The following is a 21,506-nucleotide window of genomic DNA, read 5'->3' on the forward strand; positions in this document are numbered from 1 at the left end:
GGACTTGCCAAGAAGAGTCATCTCTTCTTCAGAAAACAAAAGCAGAGGAAGAATAAGGGATAATATAGAAAAAATGTGAAGAAAGAAGAGAAAAAGAAAGCCTCTACTTTCTCTGTAAGCACTGGAAAGAAGGCAAGTCAAGAGAAAAATGAATTGATTCATTCTTCTCTTCTAATTCCAGACCATCTTGTTACTGTGAATCATACAATAAATCTGTTTCATCTTTTTTTCTTATCATTGGCTCATTCCAAAGCTAGATTTTTAAGCACATACTAAAAACAACTGTCATAGAATTTACATTCTTACATTCAAGAACATTCCTTGCTTCAGTTAAGTTTGTCCTTCTAAGTCAATGTAAATTATTATATGCAACAACTCACCTGTGCCATTGGCCAAGCCACTATGGTTCTGACTCTTCGCTGGTTGCCGGTGTCGATTCCTGCTACTGGGGCTCTGTTCAACATTTGCTGTGGCTCTAGTTGGTCCAACAGGATGTCTGTGTGTTCTTGGGAATCAAAGAATAAAAAAAGATGTGAACTGTTGTGAGAAAGAGGCATCTCCCATTGGAAGAAATTGTTTTCTTTTTCTTACTCATATATTGTAATCATGTGTTTTTATCAAAAACTTTTTGAATTAAGACCTCCCAGTCACCCCTGCAGACTAATAAGACTACCCACAAAAGGAGACCCAGAGGAGTTTCTTTATCAATCAATATACTGATTAGATAAAATATGTTTATGTATTTTTCAGATCCTTAATGAAAGGATCCCTCATATTTTCTAGATTCAGAGGATGCTTGCATGCCCCCTCTGACAACGTGAGTCCATAATGATATTTTGGCTGAACTCAACTCTTCCATCCTCAGTCCAGTACATAAAACTGTTAAATAAGATACAAAACCAAGTTTCTATGAGAAGAGGATTCCCAACTAGGAGTACAGAGAAACATCAACATCTGAAAACAACTGGTGAAAACTTGGAGTTTTTGTTTTTTTTTAAACTAGGGAGAAATCAGATGAAGAAATTGAAACTATTTCTAGTCATATGAAAAGATGCTCCAAGTCATTATTAATCAGAGAAATGCAAATTAAGACAACTCTAAGATACCACTACACACCTGTCAGATTGGCTAAGATGACAGGAAAAAATAATGATGATTGTTGGAGGGGATGCGGGAAAACTGGGACATTGATGCATTGTTGATGGAGTTGTGAACGAATCCAACCATTCTGGAGAGTAGTTTGGAACTATGCTCAAAAAGTTATCAAACTGTGCATACCCTTTGATCCAGCAGTGTTACTACTGGGATTATATCCCAAAGAGATTATAAAGAAGGGAAAGGGACCTGTATGTGCACGAATGTTTGTGGCAGCCCTTTTTGTAGTGGCTAGAAACTGGAAACTGAATGGATGTCCATCAGTTGGAGAATGGCTGAATAAATTGTGGTATATGAATATTATGGAATATTACTGTTCTGTAAGAAATGACCAACAGGATGATTTCAGAAAGGCCTGGAGAGACTTACACGAACTGATGCTGAGTGAAATGAGCAGGACCAGGAGATCATTATATACTTCAACAACAATACTATATGATGACCAGTTCTGATGGACCAGGCCATCCTCAGCAATGAGATCAACCAAATCATTTCTAATGGAGCAGTAATGAACTGAACTAGCTATGCCCAGAAAAAGAACTCTGGGAGATGACTAAAAACCATTACATTGAATTCCCAATCCCTATATTTATGCACACATGCATTTTTTATTTCCTTCACAAGCTAATTGTACAATATTTCAGAGTCTGATTCTTTTTGTACAGCAAAATAACATTTTGGTCATGTATACTTATTGTGTATCTAATTTATATTTTAATATATTTAACATCTACTGGTCGTCCTGCCATCTAGGGGAGGGGTTGGGGGGGTAAGAGGTGAAAAATTGGAACAAGAGGTTTGGCAATTGTTAATGCTGTAAAGTTACCCATGTATATATCCTGTAAATAAAAGGGTATTAAATAAAAAAATAAATAAATAAAATTTAAAAAATAAAAAATAAACTAGGGAGAAATAAAAACAGAATTCATTATCTTCAAGACTGGTGGAAATGGGTAATGGACAAATATGATCTATAAAAACAAAACTTTAATATGGACTTTTTTAAAACTCAATTTTCTTTCCTAAATTCTTTATGTCAAAGAAAATAAAAAGCTTTAAGTCCCTTCCCACCCTCACGGGAAAAAATGTTTAACATCACTGAGCCTTTTAGGATACCTTCAGCCAGGCACATACACTGAGAACATGGCTACCCAGAAGGCAGGCCAAAATGAAAGCTATGATTTTTGACATCTATAGCAGAATGGGGGGAGGCAATAACTGGGGGAGACCAAGTTGGTTGCTCCTGGATTTATTTCAGTTGAGAATCCCTTTAAAAGGCAAAACTCATTTCAATTACTCATTCTATATGTAGCCCTCAGAAAAGGCTGAGAGGGCTTAGGCAGAGAAGAGCTGCTGAGGTAACAGAGAACCTGCCCCATCAGCCCTGGTACACTCTTGGGTTCAGAGAAGCCTATAATTACTTCCAGTTGCCTGGACTCCTTGTCCCCTAGTAGTGCAGCTGGGCATGACAACTGGGTGGAGTCCATTACTCTCCTCACTCCCATACTCTACTCCCTCTTCCACGAAGGGGTGTGTGGTCAAAGGCAAGAGAGAAGAGTTTTAAGAAGCATTTAACCACTAATGACAGCAGTTTAGCTTGTATATGGAAGAGCAGTGTCTGCTTTATTCTCCTCCCCACCCCACCCCCACAAGAAACCAGAAGCAGCTGGGACCATTTTGGATAAGATCACAGCCTCACCTCTGTACCCCTCCCCAGATTCTTTCCTTCCCCTAAATCTGGAGTTACCAATTTTTTACTCCACTATTAAATTTAAAATAAAACAACCAGAAGAAAGAGAATAACTAGAGAGTTGAGGAAAATGTTCTAGTTAGCTCAGTTTCCTTCACTAAAGACTTTGATCAGATCAAACCTTAACGATGGAGCTCTATCTTGATTAGAATCTGGCCCCAGTGCTCAAACCATCACAGCCCCCATAAACAAAAAAAGCACCACAGAAAACTGCAGTAGTGGGTTTGAGGATGAGCTAGGCTTTCATCACAGACAACTGAGTGCAGACTCTGCCAGCAACCTCAAACCTGGCCTGATCCCCCACTTTTGGAGAAGGAGAAATATTCGGTCTCCTTGGCAACCCGACACCAGTCTGAATATCAATATCTAAGGCAGCCAAATCCCATATGTAATCAGTACTGTCTCTGGCTACAGGAACCCCAGCTCACTTTGCAGAGTGCCCAAATCTCAAATGTGAATTCTGATCCCAAACAAGAGGCAGACACTTTCCTATCAAAAATCTTTCCCTTAAGAAAATGCTAATTACATCATCAAGATAGCTATTCTCATCCAGGGGTCCCTTAGCTATCTCAGGAAGTGGCTCAAGTGTTGAAAAAGAGAACATCAAGACAGGCAACAAATTGCACAACTATGAAGTTTATTCATTTACCTAGGTAAAATGGATGACCAAAATGGGAAAACCAACCAACAAGCATTTGTCATTGCTAAAGTTCATTCAAGTCCAACTCTTTGTGACCCCATAGACCACAGCCCACCAGGCCCTTCTCTCCTCCCCTATTTCTCAAAGTCTGTCTAAACTCTCATTCACTGTTTCCAAGACACCCTTTTTCCTTTTGCCTTCAATCTTTTCTAGCATCAGGGTTTTTGTTTTGTTTTGTTTTGCAGTAAATCCCATCTTCTCACTATAAGACCAATGTAGTTAAGCTTCAGCTTCATTATTTGACCTTTCAGTGAATATTCTGAATTAATTTCTTTAAGTATTGACTTATTTGATCTCCTTGCTGTCCAACGGACTCTCAAAAGTCTTCTCCAGTACCATAATTCAAAAGTGTCAATTCTAAAGTGCTCAGCTTTCCTTATATAGTTCAGCTCTCATAGTCATACATTGCTACTGGAAAAACCATAGCATTAACTGTCTGGACCTGTCAGAAAGGTCATGTCTCTGTTTTTTAGTACACTGTTCAGATTTACCAGAGCTTTCTTTCCAAGGGGCAGGTGTCTTTTAATTTCAGGACTTCCATCTTCAGTGATCTTAGAAAGTGACGAGACCAAATGCCAAGATCTTAGTATTTTTGATATTAAACTTCATATTTATTAAGCATTTATTAAGTATTGTGGTGAATCTCTAATAACACGTCTGGTCCTATCAGGATTTGGAAGACAATATGAGATAGTGCTGGACGAGAGACTTCAATTCCAGTTCTGTAACCTACAACTTTCTAGATTCTGAGAGAGTCACTCCACTAGACTTCGCTTCTTTCATCTTTAAATGAGTGGGCCTAGTTACAGCATCACAGAATCACAGATTTCCACCAACAGTGGAACCTTAATGGTTGAACTCTCTCATTTGTAGACGAGGAAACTGAGGATTTGAAAGGTAAAATTACTTGCCCAAAGCCACAAAGTCTACAATACTATAATATTTACAGAAGATAGGACTAAATTGAATAAGCATAAATGTTCCCCAAATCCCACTTGTACTATAAATCATAAAAATCCACCTAACTGATTAGTCCCAAACAATTAGCTTGCTGATCTCCTACCAGTCTCCTACAAGTCCTCTCAACTGTGTATTGTCTTTTAATAGCAGCATGGAAACAAATTTTAGTGGGACCAGGCCAACTTCCAGCAAGACAGGCCCAGAGGGAAAACAGGCATTTAAAATAGCAACCAAAAAAAAAAAGGGAAGTGGGGAAGGGAGGGAGAAGATACTGCTTCTCCCATTCAGAGAAGTAAAAATGAGAGAGACAATCCCAACCCCCATGCTCTTCCCATACCAACTATTTTACTCCCAGTAAAATGTAGGTTAAATCTGAGCTGAGGGCAGCAGGAGAGGGAGAAGAAAAAGTGAAAAGGAAAAGGAGCAATTCTGAGTTAAAATAGGCCCATTCCAGACATCCTACTCATAATTTATGAAACCTTTCCACACCCTGCCTCTAGGTTGCCAACCTCACAAACAACAGACAAGGTAAAAATAAATGTTTGTTAAGTCCATGGCGAGTTTCAGAAAGACAAAAAGATACAGTTTTGTTTTCATTTCATTTTATTTTATTTTTTTGCTCCAATCAAGGGTGTGGAGCAGACATATCTGGCAAGGCTGATTTCTAGAACCAAAAAATTCAGCTTCAGTCGCACAAAATCAAAGCCAGCAGTATTAGCACTCCATAAGAATGAGCCAACCTTACCACCACCCTGAGGAATAGGGCCAGGCGACATGGCCCCAGTTCAGGGGAAAATAGTTTCACTATTTCAGTTTTATCCCTAAGCCCAAAAGAACAAGCCTCAATAGTCAACGGCTTTGAGGTATCTTAAACAGAGAGAGCAGCACATTCTGATTCCTGATTTGCTCCCATCTCAGACCAAATGCTGAAGATGTACTGTGCCCTCCCAACTCCTGTCAAGGCCTCAAGAGAGACATAGCTCCTTTGTTCAGCCTTGACTGGGCTAGAACAGACTTCTGTATAAGGCAGATGAAGGAAAGAATGGCATACAACTGAAACAGAAAAGTAGAAGAGAAAAAGAGAGGTAGGAACTAGAAATAGTTTATCGACTTACAATGACCATACGGACTGAGGAAAAAGACTGAGAAGCACTGCAAATCCCCAACTTAGACAACCACCAAATGGTAGCTTTCCAGAACAGAAGCCCCAGAGATAACATCATTCACAGAGAAGAAAAAGAAGGGCAAAAAACAAGCGAGAACTTCAGTCCAGCGCTGAAAAGGACTTCCCATACTTCCTAGGCAAGTCGCTCTATTTGCCTGTTTCCTACTTCAGAAGATTGTTGCGAAAATGAAATGAGATAAGCATTTTTGGGGAAGAAACCACTTAACACGTTGCCTGGTACATAGTAGGCATCACATAATTGTTTATTCTTTCCTCCCTTCCCCATTCTCACATCATTTTCCTCCATCAATTAAAGCAACACAGACATAGTAGCCAGTGCACAAAATAAAGAAATGTTTTACGTGAATTTCAAAAGATGCTGAGGAAGCTGGAGCACACTCGTAACCCAGAGGTCTGATTCCAAGACTAACTGGCTTTGTGGGTGTGTGAGATGCTAATGATTTTAAATAAGTCTAATGAAGGGCAGCCTCCACCAGCCTGCCCCTGAAGCCTAACAGGCAAAGCTCTGTTACATAAAGCATGCTATATCTTGAGAGCATCCCTAGCTCCCCAGTTTGAAAGTCATTCCCCCATGCAGCAGAAAACTGGAGAAGCAAAATTCTCTGATACTCCTGCCTCAGCCCTTTCAGATAAAAACAGTTAAGAGTAGTCCCCAGGGCCAGTGTCCATAAGCAGGAAACCCTATTTATTTACATAGTGCCTGCTGTGTGCCAGGGAGCATACTAAGCACTCTTTTACAAACATGATCTTTTGATCCTTACAATACTGAGAACTAAGGGCTATTGTAATCCCCATTATAGACATGAGGAAACTGAGGCAATAGGGTTCAGTGACTAGTCAAAGTTCACAGATCTTCCTGACTCCAGGGACACTCTCCACTGTGCCACAGCTGCTGCTGAATAGAGACAAAAAGAAAACTGAGAAAACCCTGAGAAGCTACGGGAACACTGGGAAGAAGGACGTGTTAACTAGACTAGAGGTGTCACACACAGTTTCAGCCTTCTGAGATGCAGCCTGAACTGGATTAAAATGTAATTGAACATACTGAACAAAATAAATAAAACATGCATCAATAAATGCCGCAGGGATCCTTATATTCAAACCAGGGCCCCCAAAGGCCTGAGTGTGACACCACAAGTCTAGGCCATGGAGGAGGGAGGGCAGCCCCCTAAGACACTAAAATAGGAGGGGAGCAAAAGGAAAAGAAATGCTAAGAAACCTTATTTTTAGAAATGAACATATTTCTAAGGCGCTGAATCCTGCTCCCCACAGCATGTCTTTATTTTATATAAGGATCAGCATGTGTTATAGGGCACAGTTTAGAATCTCTGGCAGCCAGGAAGGGGAGAGAACCTGATTTTCAAAACTTTCATGCTTGGTCATCTAGGGGAGGGAGTGAAGGGTGGGAGGGAAAACCGGAACAGAAGTGAGTGCAAGGGATAATGTTGTAAAAAAAATTACCCTGGCATGGGTTCTGTCAATAAAAAGTTACTATAATAAAAGATAAAATAAAATAAAACAATAAGAATTTGGAAAAAAAAAAAAACTTTCATCAGTCCCCCAAAATGCTTTATCCTGATTCTCAGTTGCCTCAGCAGGGAGATTCAGCAGCCCTGAGATGAGCCAAAAGGAATATAGCTGATGCAACCAGGAGCCAAAATGGGGCCACATGGAATCTTAAATAGATCCCTAAACTTAGGGCCTACTTATGAAAGGCACAGAAGCTAAAAGAAACCAAAGTCTCAGCAAACCAAGTCAGTGTTATCCCCCCTCAAGGAGCTTCTAAAGCACTTCTAATTCTGCAGCCCCTCCTACTGTTTTCTTGCCTCCAACATCCCCAAGGTCAGACTCAATGGTATATTTAAAGCTAGACTGATAGATGTACTATCTCCCAGAAGAGCAAGGTGCCATCCTCACATAGCACTATTCTTTATTATCAGGGTCTAGGGAGAAAAATCATCACCCAGAACTCTTCGCACCTATGCCTACATATTAAAATTGCCAGAGATCATCCTGAAATACAAGAGAATTCTATCTGGCATCATAATTTGTTAGTTATACTTTCTTTTTTTTTAAATAAGTTTTTATTGATGTCTTTTTTCTACATCACCATAATTTTGCCCAGTAACTCTCTCCTCCCCACTCCTTCACAGAAAAGCATTCCATATAAATAATAATGCTTTAAGGACCTCCTCTCTACCCCAAAAAGGGCAAAATCAGCAAAACTAATCAATATGCTGAAAAAAAAAATCACAAGAACTGCACAATGTACCACACTCATAGTACTAGCTGTACTTTTCAACACATCCAAGTTACAAGAGGCAAGGGAAATGAAATAATAATTATAGAGCATTTAACATAGTGCCTGGCACATAACAAGTGCTATTATTATTAAATTGTTCAAATGGGAATCAGAGATTAATTTTAATCAACATGTAGCCAGAGAAAAAACTGACTTTTTAAATCTACTGCCCAGGGTACAAACCCTAAGTATTAGCAGCTTTAATCCATACTCACTGAGGAATTCCAACTAGTCACCATATCTTACCCTAGTTTCAACGGGATGTGTCTCTTCCAGCCTTTTTGTCATAAAAGCCTGCTCTCTAAAATCCCAATAACAGATGGAGAAAATGATATTAGGGCAAAATTTGCAATTCTATGTGGCTGAAGAGCTCTGGAGTGGTAGGGGAGAGAGACAACTACCCAAAAAACAGACAGTCTACTTAGGTGTGAGTGGGCAACACTTGGGCAGGATTAGGGTACATCTGCTTGGCAGAATAAAACATTCCAACATGGCTGCTCCTCTCTGATTCCAAAGCTAACTTTCAATTTGCAAGGCGAACATTTAGATTAGATTTAGAAAGCATCAGCCAAGGAAAAAAGTTCAAAACAAAAAGACTAACCACAGTGACCAACAAGCTGAGACAGAAGGGTTTCAAACACAAACATGGGTGTGCAACTGGATGCCACGCTGAGGTCCAAAGACCTTTAGGCAGCGCTGCAATAAAACACAGCCAGTATATAAGCCTTGGAAACCACGCCAAGACTGACAAGATGCCTAAGAACATGGAACAGAATAGAGACTACTCAGTCAGCTCCCATTTCAGTTCTGTCAAATGAGGAGATGAGGAAAAAACTTAAACCAGACCAAGAGAGGAAAGATAGTTATCCCTTTCAGAATAAGAATATGCAGAAATAATCTGCAAAGACAGGACAACTAGGTGGCTCAGTGTATAGAACACCAGCCCTGAAGTCAGGAGGACCCGAGTTCAAATCTAACCTCAGACACTTAACACTGCCTAGCTGTATGACCCTGTGCAAGTCACTTAACCCCAAGTGCCTCAGCAAAAATAATAATCATCATCATCTGCAAGGATTCCCTTAACTTCTTGATAACCAGCAAAAGCAAATCCAAATTCTATGATAGGAATACAAAATAAATTCAACAAAAAAGAATTTGCCTCATGATAATTTGACTTCTGTAAGAAAAAAATCACAAAGTACACCAAATTGACAGCAGAAATACTAACACCTAATGAGGCCAACACAAAAGTCTTTAGAGCAGGAGCTAGTGAAGAATGCATGCAGTAGGCTGCAGAATTCTACAGACTATTACCAAATTATCAGAAAAATCGGCTCCCTACGAGAAAGGCAAGCCTATGAAGGAAGCCAGTCCTGCACAATTATTCTAGAGATGGAAAATATAAAAAGGTAGTCCTCTTTAATGCTAATGACATCCTTCTGAGATCACCTCAAATTCATCCTCAGTTGTTTCTACAGTTGTTTACATGTTGTGTCCTCCCATTAGAATGTGAACTCCATGAGGGCATGATTTCTTTTACAATCAATCAGTAAATAACTATTAAATGCCTACTATGCGCCAGGTACTGTCCTAAGCACTGGGGATACAAAAAGAGGCAAGAGATAATTTCCTTCTTCAAGGAGCTTTCAAAGTAGTACGGATGCAAACAAACATAGAAAGCATATATACAGACAAGATAAACAGGAAATAATTAGAAAAGAAAAGGCTAGGCAAGACAACCTTAGAAAGTGGGATTGTAGTTACAGGGAGTGCCAATAGTCACACTGGAAGAAAAAGAACAGCCAAATACAACACCCAAACCCTAGAGATGAAGAATATTACTCGATCAAAGAGTACATTTTGGGGAAGAAAAGTACAAGAAGACTCAAAGTACTTTGTGTTTGATCCTGGAGGAAATAGGGAACCACTGAGATTACTGAGGAGGGGGTGACATGATTAGACCTGTATTTAGTGGTCGAATGAAGGATGAACCCGAGTGGGGAGAGACACAAGGGAGGCAGATCTCCAGCAAGTTTTTGTGACAGGGATGAGGGTCTGTACCACAGCGAGGGCAGTGTCAGAAAAAAGAAGGGGGCATATTAGAGAAGTCAGCAGGATTTAGCAGAAGCTTGGATATGAGGGGATGAAGAGAGATTGAGGAGTCCAAGATGACACCCAAGCTGTGAGCCTGAGAGATCGGAGGATAATGTCGCCTTCTACAGTCATATGAAAGATAGGAGGGAAAGAGGGTTTGGGTAAGATAGATAATGAATTTGTTTTTGAACATATTGAGTTTAAGATGTCACTGGACCTCTAGTAGTTTGAGAGGTCTGAAAAGCATCTGGAGATGTAAGACCACAAGATATGATAGTGATTAACCAATCAAAGGAGAAAAAGGATTGAGAAAAGGCCATTGGATCTGGCAACGAAGAGGTCACTTAACAACTCTGGAGAGAGCATTTTCCATGGAATATCATCAGAAGCCAGCTTATAATGGGATTAAGAGGAGAATGGGAGGAAAGTGGAAACCCCTATTACAGACAACCTCTTCCAGTCTGGCCACAAAGAACAGAAGAAAAATAGAATGATAGTTAGTGGGAAGGAAGATCAAATGAGGGGGTTTTTTTTGGCCTTTATATTTCCCAAATTTAGCACAGAGCCTGATACATATTAGGCATATCACCTATTTGTTTCATTATTCCATTACTCCACTTTCCTCTTTTTCTCTTTTGGCCTCTCTGCAGCCTTTGATTGGTTAATCACTCTTCTCTTTGATCTATCCCTTCTCCTTTGGTTTTCAGGACACCCTCTCTCGTGGTTCTCCCTCCTATCTGACTGCTTTTTCTGTCTCTTTTGCTGGATCCACATCTAGCCTCTAACCATAGGTATCCCAAAGGTTTCTATCTAGGACCTCTTTTCTTCCTCCATACCACTTGGTGATCTTATCAGCTCCCAGAATTCTAATTTGACCTTTCTGAACTTGGGATTCTGAAATTAATCTGTCCTATCTCTTTGCTGACTTGTGGTCTTATATTCCCAACATAGCAGCTTTGGCTCCTTCCATCCCAGGATAAGGAAAAGAGATGAGAAGTCAAGGATAGAATAAAAAATTAAAGCTTAATTCCCATCTGTTCCTTTCCTTTTTTCCTGCTTATACTACCCCTCCTCTTCTGCCTTCCCTTGATTTACTGAAATATTCCCAGTGGACTCATACCCAGCATTAGTTTATTTTCCTTTCCATTCTGGGGCAGGCAGTCTGCAAGACACATTTGGCCAATTATTTAGAGGTTTCCATATGTCTTTGGGGCTTTGTTCAAGTCTAGAATATTACAAGTCTATCAGATCCTCCAAGGTTAGTACAGACAAAATGATTCAGTCAGTATACTCGAAATATTTTCATCAAAATAGAAAAAAAAGGAAAAAAAACAATATGTAGTAAATAAAAAGAACAGAACATTTTAACCAAAGGACCCTCATACTTCCAGGGCTATTCGTGAAAACACCTTTGACAGTGGAGTTTAACTCAACAATCCAAATTTTACTACCTTCTGTGGATGGTTGGTTGCTGGGACTCAATTAAACGCTTCCTTAGTAGAATGCTTTTTTAAGTCAGAAGACACCTGGGCAAATGCAGAGCTGAACTGATTTGCAGAGATAAGCTGTAAGGGGATTCAGGGGAGTAAAATAAATTCCCTACTGCCAGGACAGACTTGGGCTTATGAAGGAAAGGAAAGAAGAAGCTTTAGTATCTGGTCCATTGATTATTTCACATGGTAATGGAAGTAAATCTCAGATAGCTGAGAATTTGGTCACTAATGAAAGGCCCCCAATATCACAGCTTTTCCACTCCAAAGCCTAGAATTTCACACTCATTTTCTAATGTCACAAGGACTTTGAAGAAGGCTGCCAGTATAAGCTTGGGCTTTATTTGGATAATTTCCCTCTCCTTCAAGATGTATTTCACTGGCTCTTCTCATTTACCCTCAAATGTGATTCTGAGCTATTGTGTGTCTATGAAAAGCTTCACCAGCATATATCTTTGTCCCTTCTCCAAAAAGTTTCTCCCAAATACTCCAACCCACACTTCTTTTCCTTTTTCTAAACTCTTAAATTACTGGTTTTAAGTGTCCTGATCAAATAGGACAAAAAGATCAAATAGGATCAAATAAGTATTATTATTTTAATCGATGAATGGGGTTTCTGCTAAGAGAGTAAATTGCTCTGAAGACAAAGGCTCTCTCCAATGCTTGTTGTATCTGGGATCAGAACAGTCCCACTGTGGAGAAGAAGAGGGGGCCTCCACAGCAATCTTGCACACCCTGAATAAGCAACTCCTTACCCATGGGCAATCATCCAGCTATAGAATTGAATTTTATCATCTTACAAAGACTTGGAATACTTTGGCCCACAAGAGACATGACAGTTACTGTGTCAGTTGCCATACTCTTCAATTTTGGCTTAGACTTCATTTATCCAACTCCTGACATAAATATTTCACTACAGTAGCTGTGCCTCACACAAAATACATTTATAAATGCAACAGGACTGGCTTCATGCAAATTCTGAGAAGTAGATGACAAACTAAGACTGTAGCAAGAGACCTAGGATGGGGTCAGAGCACCCAGGCTTGAATGTAACTTTTACTGATCTGATGATGACCCTTTTAGAACCTCAGTTTCCAACTGTAAAGTGAAAGAGCTGGCTAGTTAAGGCTAAATGGCTTCTGAGGCCCTTTCTGGTTGTAAATCTATTTCCTTCTAAATACGTCCATTGATTGTAAACTCTCAGCCTTTTCCCAAAACAACTGAAGCCCAGTACATTGCTGGGACATTTCTGCATTGGCCCTCTCATGGGAAATTAGACAGAACCTATTAAGACATTTCATGCAGAGATTTTGGGGGAATCAGAGATAATCCCACTTGGGAACAAAGCTTTGAGTTCTAACCTGGTAGGCAGGAGCTAGCTATTTGCCTGATGGTCTCAGAATGATACAATCTTGAGGCTAGTAAGACTAAATAGAGGTTAAGTCAATTAGCTCTTGTGACACTGAATGACACACAGGAGAGAACAAGGACACCAGGATAGCGCCACTGTCCTGACCAGGCATCTGTATTTCAGTCTCTTCAGGGAACCTGGCATGATGTAAGTCCCAGAAAAACCTGCCCCTCAGACAGTAAGAACTAAATATTTAGTCTAGAAGGTTGAGTACAGAAGCTAATCTTTCACTATGCTCGAGGGGCAGGAGAGTAAAGTGCTGTCATTGAAAAGGTAGAGGTCAATTCCTTCTCCTCTCCACACTAGTCTTTCTTAAATTCAACCTCCCAGGCAATAATTCACCCTTTCTCAAGCTCCTGAAATCTACAAGGCCCCCCACATTTATTATTGCATTAACTATTACCATATGGAGTAGCAACAATAAAATATGGTGGAGCTGACAGGCTCAGAATAAACTAACAAAATAGTAACATCTCCAAAAGGGTTTCCTGTGAAATGGCAACACCCACATGTATACCATGTATACCCACAGAATGCCCATCATCCAAGGATTTCAGAGGGCTACCTCTTGATTTTACATATACATATATATATATATATATATATATACACATACACACACACACATATATATATATATATATATAGTACCTAAAGTACCAAATATTGCTATTAAATAAACAATACTGCCGTCTAGCCATCTGCAAAGAATCCACATGGTATTTACAATGGATACAGAAATGACTTTCAATATTTACTGAACGTTCATAACATGCAAAGAACCATCTCTATGGTGGAATCCAGTGGATGTTTTAACAACTTTTAACAAATTACAATGTAGAGAAGGAATGTGTACATGTGAATGTGCTTTCCCCCCTAAATTAATCTTTAAAAGAAATTTTGGGGGCAAAGATCAGATGTGCAAATCCAAATGTGTTCAAGGCATTATGACAGCTTATCCATTACTATGCCCTCCAGTCCTTGAAGTAAAAAGATGCATTAACTCAGTCAACTACAAAGAAAGCTTACTAAAGCAAATGGAACTCCAAAATACTTGTGACTAAAGAAGCCACATCTTCAACAAATGAGATGGGAAAGCTGCCTCCCCCTCCCAAACAGCTAGTTACCACTTTAGTTCTGGGTTCAGATCCAATGTTTCCCATTGTGGATACCAAAATTAACTCCTTAAACTGAAAGAAGAATTGGTAAATGGTACCACTCATCTCGGTGCTATGAGATCGGATTATTTATTCAAATTTTTTAAAAATTGTCAACAATTCATGGTTGAGCATAACTGTCCCATCCCTTTACAATCTCAAAAGAGCAGTTTATCTCATCTTCTCAAGGAATAAAAGAAAAGGATGCTTTTAATGACAACACATAAAAACAAACCAAAAACCCAGTCTTTCTTTCCCACCCTCTTCTCAAACTATAAAAAAGTCAAATCACATCAACTCATCAACCCATGAAAACAGTTTAATCCCCTGGGGTCCACTGAGATGAGCAGAATAGCCTCGCCAAAGGTCATGCTTGCCCCTGGAAGTCACACAGGTATAAGTAATAATTACTTTTGCTTTTTAAAACCTGCTTCTTCGTGGCATTTCTGCCTCAGAACAATTTTGCCCAAATTTACCAATGGGGATTTTACCAATCAATTTATCAGCTGCTCTCTGAGGAGCACACCAGACTGTCAGATGGCTTTTTTCCTTAAGGTGACTGGAGACTTTATACATTGTAATAAACAGGCCAGACCATCCCCACCCCCAAGCTCCTCTCCGCTCATAACCGTTGCCATGGGAACACTTTTTCATTATTAACACAAGGGCAAAATGGGAATTTCACTAAACAAAATGAAGTCACTTATGATGGGAGTAATAGGACACATTATGACGCAAATCCCAAGGGTTCTGTATGTGGGTTCTAAAAGGGGCAGTGTAACAATGGCACCGGATGGAGCAAAGGGTAAAGCCATGATCTCCTCTATGACCTTTCACAAATTTGCCCACTCAGAGCAATCAACTCTGCCAACCACCATTCATACTAAGGAGCCTAAACTCCTCCTTTCCAAAGGACCAGGGTTCTACTTTCACCTCTGAAATACCAGAAAAAGCTTCAGTTTAAGAGAATTGGGAATTTTTGAAAGTTTTACTGTGTAAATTGTCTCTTAGCTACTGCTCAACATCTTTGAATAAACCCAATGATATGCTCAGCTTTGGCTGCTACAGACACCTAGGTGTAAGAAAGCCATACCTGGATCTACCTCCAAAGCAGTTTGTGCTGGGTGGCTGGTGCCGTGCCTCAGTCACAGGACCTGTCCCACTGGGCTCTCTCCCAGGTAGCTGTGCTCCTGAAAGGGGAAATCCACACAAAGAGAATTGAAAGATTAAACACTTGTTCTCTGCAACACAGCGGGGACTCCCCACCCCCAGAATGGCTGACTTGGAACCCTGGTTTGGAGAACAGTGACCACCAATGGAAGATTAAAGGCATCTAGTCTACATAAGCATGCTATTGCCACTGGGAGAGAGAACCCATGAAGGAAGAACAAACGGAGAAAGGTATGAGACAATTCTACTAACATGAAACGGGGTCCAGGAGCACAAACCTTAAGACCAAATGTTAGAGCTGTTTTTGCTCTAGTCACTTGTAGAAGGTCTCAGGAGGAAGCTCTATGGCACAATGGCAGAGTTGTCACATTTGGAGTGAGAAAACCTTGACTTCAAATTCTGTCTCAGACACTTAATAGCCATGTGACCCTGAGAAGTCCTCAACTCTTTATGCTCCAACTTCTTTCTCAGAAAAATGGAGTTGAACTCGACTGATGGCCAGGTCCCTTCCAGTTCTAATCTATGACCCTCAGGCTCAAATTTCTTACTTCTAAACTGAGGGGAATGATCTTGGAAGTCCCTTGCTAACATTGCAAGGTCTCATGCATGTTTGAGATACTTCAAAGATCTGTGACTTCCTAGGTGTGAGCAATCCTTTCATTGATGCTGAATGAGACCTTGTGGCAACTCAGTAAATGGTCTTTCAGATTTTCTGCTGCTCTGTGGGCCACTTGGGGAAGAGTCTCTTCACACTTAGATAGTTGGGGCAGGGAGCCCCAGAGGCATCCATCACAGAAAGCTCCATCCCCTCCCATCCTCAAGATAGCAAGCAAAGATATATTAACAGAATTTAATTTCAAGGTCACAAAAAGTGTGTAAGAGAGCATGAGGAGAAAAGGGGGGCAGGCTTTGCCAAGATCTCTTTGGACCCAAAGTGGCCCTAAAGTGACCTTGTCAGTCTCTAAAGTCCTAGTCAGCAAGGTCTCCTCTACTGCTTCAGTGCAGAAATCTTTCAGCCCAATAAATGAAGGTTTAGTCATGTCTGACTGTCTGTCCCTCCTTGTCAACATGCTCTGCCTCCTTATCCTAGAGACAGGATCCCAATCTTGCCTAACCTACAAAGAGCCTCCCTGAGATGCAGAAAACTCTATGGGCACACCTCATGCACTAAAACATTTAATAAGGGAACTATGAGGAAACCTAATCCATTTCAGGGCCAGACCTAATGAAATCATTTCTTTCTGGATCCAAAGGATCCAAATTCATACTAGACTAAACGAGGCACTTTATCCACACTGGAGTAAGAACACTCATCCCTCCTGGCTCTATACCCGTTTTAAGAGATTTATATAGCTAGGACAGCCAGAATGCTGCACTGGTATACATGAAACATTAACTAAAAAGCCAGAAGAACTCAAGCACAAGGGGATAGATTCTCTATGAAAGAATAGAAAGACAGAAAAAAGAACTGTTCGGGATAAGTGAGCCTGGACATACTGCAATCTATTCCCTTGGAGTAGCCATGCTGAGGAGAGCCTGAATATACAGAAATATGAAGGCCTAGAGATATCTGCACTACAGATGAATCTGCTCCAAAGAACGTGTGTTCTCACACAGCACACCCTCATATTTCTCCATTAGGAATAAACACAGAAGGAAGAGAGAAAATGAGCTATTTCCAAGAATTCCCTGGGACTGAATATAGATCATTGCCTTTGCTGCTAAACCAAAGAGCAAGCATTTACTTTTCAATTTCATATTCATCCCCAATCAACCAAGTCCTGGGAAAACCATATTAAAGGAAGTCAGATTCTTGACTTAGAGACAAAACCTAAGACCAAAAAACACATCCAGCTCATTTATGAATCCAAGATGTTCTGCTACCTTTCACCCCAACAGGAACCAAAGCCATATTATGGATCAGGACTGACGGAGAAGTACACAGAATGAGGCTTCCTGGTACTGAACCAAACTCCTACTACTACCCCCACCCATGGGGCCCAAGCCCTGCCACTCCCCTTCTCAGACACCACCATGAACAGGGCAGCACTCACCGTCTGTCACGGCATTGCCATTAGGCACACTTCCCAGATCAACAGTTGGCCCGTCCAGGAAAATTGTCAGCTCTCCGCCTGAGACAACGCTGCCTTTGTTCTCTGTCTGCAGGTTCAGGGTCAGCTGCGTGTTCTCCACTGTTGGACAGAAAAGGCAATTCAGACAGGGCAAACCAATTTCACCATTAGTTAAAGATTTTTTCAATTGAAAACCTCCCGTTTTACTTTTTCTTTCTTTCTTTTCTGGTTCAATTCTGTTTTTCTCTTACAAGACTGAAAGAAGGGTTAGGAGGTAGACAACATATTGTGGAAAAAAAGAGACCAAGAAAAATTTGAAACAGTATCCAATGTACCTACTTCAAGGGCAAAAGCAAAGCAACCCCCTCATGGAGATTATTCTTTCCAGTTACAGAAGGAAATGAACATGACCAACTTCTTACTGGTTGAATCTAATGCAAGCAAAATCGTCAAGATTTGGCCTTGTGAGTGGGATGGAGAGGAGGGAAGCTCTCAAAATTAAGGAAGGAGAAGAACACAGTCCCCTGGCACACTGAAAATTCAAACCCATGAGCTTACTATAAAAGAGAGTGTTGATATCTGTGGCAAATATATTATACAAACCAACAAAATCTCCAAATGCAGCATTTAAATAAATGTCTTGAAATTAAGACATAGGAAATAATCCATCTTAATTCCTTCCTATTCCAGGAACTATTTATTTTGTACAAATGTACTGTCCATGCAACTTTTTAAATCCATTCCTTTTTATGATATTTTTGACCACTATTATCTCTTGATAATAAATTCCATAATTAATTTTCTAGGAAGTATCACTCTTGTCTTAAAATGACCTATTTCCAACTTCAGTGCCCACTAATTCTAAATTAGATTGTTTCCTTCCAACCCCCCCCCCTCTTTTACCCCTAAAAAGTACTTATCTTTTATCTACTCCATAAAGGGAACTTCCCTTAATTTGCCAAGTTTAGAGGTCTTTATACAGACCTCATCCTCTTTCATTCTTATGGCATAGCAACCACAATGAGGATAAAACAATGTGGTTAAACTTGTTTCCAATACACTTCTTGATGGTACCAAGTACTATAATATCCATTTTAGTTAGCTACCAAGTAAAAATATTAGAGGAACAACTTATAAACACATGAATATATTCCTCTATATCTTCTATCATCATCTTCTAAACATGATCTCTTCCAGGTGAAAAGATGGCAACGTCAAAGATCATCATGGGGCAAGAAACTCTCCCAGCTACATCATATCTGGCGATGGCCTTTCACACAAGCCAAAGGGGCCCAACCTTCAAAGAGGTTAGCTTCAACAGGCAGACCAATGAAAGGTCTAGAGAAAGGCAGAAGGGTGGGAACCGTAAAGCAAAAAGGCACATACAGTCTCTAAGTCCCATGGTTACATCAGGTGTTTTTGCTTCATTGTTTTTCTTGGTTACAAGGAAAGCATCAATGGGGGAAGGAGAGCATTCATGAAGGGTTTCTCTTTTTTAAAACAACTGCAATAACCCTAGCCCAAATTGGCTCCAATTATCTCATGGCCTCAGTTTTGCTTTTCTTCCTTGTTTTCCCACTGTTTCTGGCCAGATCCACTTCATACACACACACACACACACACACACACACACAAAACTCTGCAGTCATATGCAGTACATTTTATCTTCATTTCACTCAGGGGATATTTTTATGTGTATTTTTTTTTTTATTAAACTTCCGAGAATACAATCTCCCATTCTTCAACTTGCTTTACCAAAAAACCACAGAGCCAGGGGAACTATACAATACATAATGGGGCTAAGAGAAGGTGATTAGCTAATTGAATGACAGACTAGGGTACCCAGTGGAGCTGAGGAGGAGTGTGTGTGGCTGGAAAACACAGGCTGGAATTGGAGTTCTAAATAGGGGCATTAGCTATCCTCCCCCTGGAGACCAGCAGGAAAGCTGATTCTACAGAAAGCCTTTCTTCTCTTGTAATCCTTTCTAGCACATTCCTCTAAATTATGACAGTAACACCAAATGGGTATAAATCATCCTCCTGACGGCATGAACGAGTCAGCCTCAGCCAAGGCTTCTGCTATGTCTGGCTCAGCTCTGTTTGTGCTATCAGCAGATAGCACATGAAACAAAGGCTACATTGCTCCCTCAGCAATGACTAGAAAATACTCATTCTCTACTTTCTGTAACTGTTTTAGAGTCTCTGCCAATACATCTCATCGGTGGCCCTCTGATCTACTACCCTCTAATTCTAATCATGGGGCCTCTTTAGCAGAGAACACCAACTTATGGAATGGCTGGAGGAAATCAGATGCAATCAAAACAAAATATAAATACAAATGGAAATAACCGGCAGAATTCGTTATTGCTGGCCTGGGACAGCCCAAGCCAACTTTCTAAGTTACAGGGTTGGTGGTTGTAATGGTTATTTCTGAGATAATCTTAGCAAAGGCAAAATAGGCTCGATAGCCTGAAAATAAATTAGCCCTAACACCTAGAATTAGGATGTCCCTCTTTTCTATTCCCTTTAAACCAAAAAGCAGCACAGAATGAGAAAACCATGAGCAAACATAGTTGTGGATCTTTCATTGCCTTCCTCCTCTGATGCCTCACTGTGAGTTACTGGGGTCTGAAAGGCTCTGCCAATGAACTGCCAGTCCTTACTGGTCTAAACAAATGCAGGCCCAGCAAAGATGGTGTATGTTACAACCAAGGACCAGGCTTGACCACAGGATAGTGAATTTTTCTGCCACAGCAATTTACAAAAATCACCTGTTAAGGCAATAATAATTTACAATCTATGTAAGTGGAGGGATTCCTCCTACTTCCTCCCAAATCTATAGATTCCTAAAGTTCTAAGACATACACACACACTCACACTGTGCCTATTCTATGGACAAAATGTTTGGCCCTACAATGGGCATTTTTCAAAAGCACCCCTACCATTTTAAATAAGGTCTAAAGAGCAACCTTCTAGATAGGGGTCCTCAAACTACGGCCCGGGCCAGATGCGGCAGCTGGGAACATTTATCCCCCTCACGCAGGGCTATGAAGTTTATTTAAAGGCCCACAAAACAAAGTTTTTGTTTTTACTATAATATGGCCCTCCAACAGTCTGAGGGACAGTAAACTGGCCCCCTATTTAAAAAGTTTGAGGACCCCTGAATCTAGATCAATTGTCCCTGCTGCCCTAATTTGTCACATTAAGGGGAAAACAAATCTGTGTTAAGACTTAAAGTCTTAACTAACTTTCCCTGAAATCCCTGAAGCAAGGAATTCCTTTGTCTTCCTACTAGAGAGCAATCAATTTCTAGTTTCTTAATATAAACCTATCAATCCTTATCCAAATACAAATTCAAACAGCCCAACTTTAATCCCAAGGAAAAATGATCAAGAGTCTTCATCCCAAATTACTATATTCTCAAATTTGGCCCCTCCTGGGCATCACATTAGTCATGTCCCCCAGCAGCTTCAGATAACTCAGTAAAATACCCACCATATGTTCAATGAAAAATACTAGAATTCAGCTTTTCCCTTAACTGTGGTATTCTAATGTGTAGTTCCCATATAGCATTAATAAGCACAGATGGATAAGAATCTACAGCATTGACGGTTTTTTTTTTCTTATGCTGATGATTAAAAAAAAAAAAAGGCAGAAAACCTCAACTGCTAAAACATTATAGCCACACTGTACAATAATAATAAAACTACTATATGTTTATGAAATCCAGGGCTCATGCTCTGCAAAGGGATTTCTAAACCCTCAGGATTTCTGAAGTGTATGTGAGAAAGCATTTTTTATTTAGATGCTTAGCTGTGTTTGAAACCCTTCCTCCCCAAATATGCATGCATTACTTTTTTTTAAAAGGGACTGTTGTCCTTGATTTCTCATAACTCAAAAAATGAAGGCAAGGATTTCATTCAAGCATTCAACTTTCCTAAATCAACCTTTCATTCCCCACCACAAAAAAAAAAAAAAAAAAAAAAAAAAAAAAAAAAAAAGTCTACACTGTACTTTTTGGAGGAAACCAATACTGAAACTTTCAGCTCAGAAAGGCTT

At 40.1% G+C, this 21,506-nt stretch overlaps 1 protein-coding gene and 1 long non-coding RNA gene across 4 annotated transcripts in view; one reads left to right on the forward strand and one right to left on the reverse strand.

Moving 5' to 3' along the window:
* The window catches only part of WWP2 (WW domain containing E3 ubiquitin protein ligase 2), a 122,128-nt gene that overhangs the window by 71,052 nt on the left and 29,570 nt on the right, over positions 1 to 21,506 (reverse strand). For all 3 annotated transcript variants that reach the window (XM_031950074.1, XM_031950075.1, XM_031950076.1), the window contains 3 exons: positions 17,430 to 17,567; positions 15,299 to 15,395; positions 381 to 505 (listed from right to left, as the gene is read on the reverse strand). In XM_031950074.1, coding sequence (XP_031805934.1) covers positions 381 to 505; positions 15,299 to 15,395; positions 17,430 to 17,567 — 360 coding nt within the window. The remainder of the gene's footprint in view (positions 1 to 380; positions 506 to 15,298; positions 15,396 to 17,429; positions 17,568 to 21,506) is intronic.
* LOC116421298 lies at positions 15,395 to 19,928 on the forward strand. Its single transcript, XR_004231612.1, has 3 exons — positions 15,395 to 15,606; positions 18,645 to 18,754; positions 19,645 to 19,928. It is a non-coding gene; the product is annotated as an uncharacterized LOC116421298 (long non-coding RNA).

Source organism: Sarcophilus harrisii, chromosome 2 (assembly GCF_902635505.1).
Source record: "Sarcophilus harrisii chromosome 2, mSarHar1.11, whole genome shotgun sequence".
Taxonomy (NCBI): domain Eukaryota; kingdom Metazoa; phylum Chordata; class Mammalia; order Dasyuromorphia; family Dasyuridae; genus Sarcophilus; species Sarcophilus harrisii.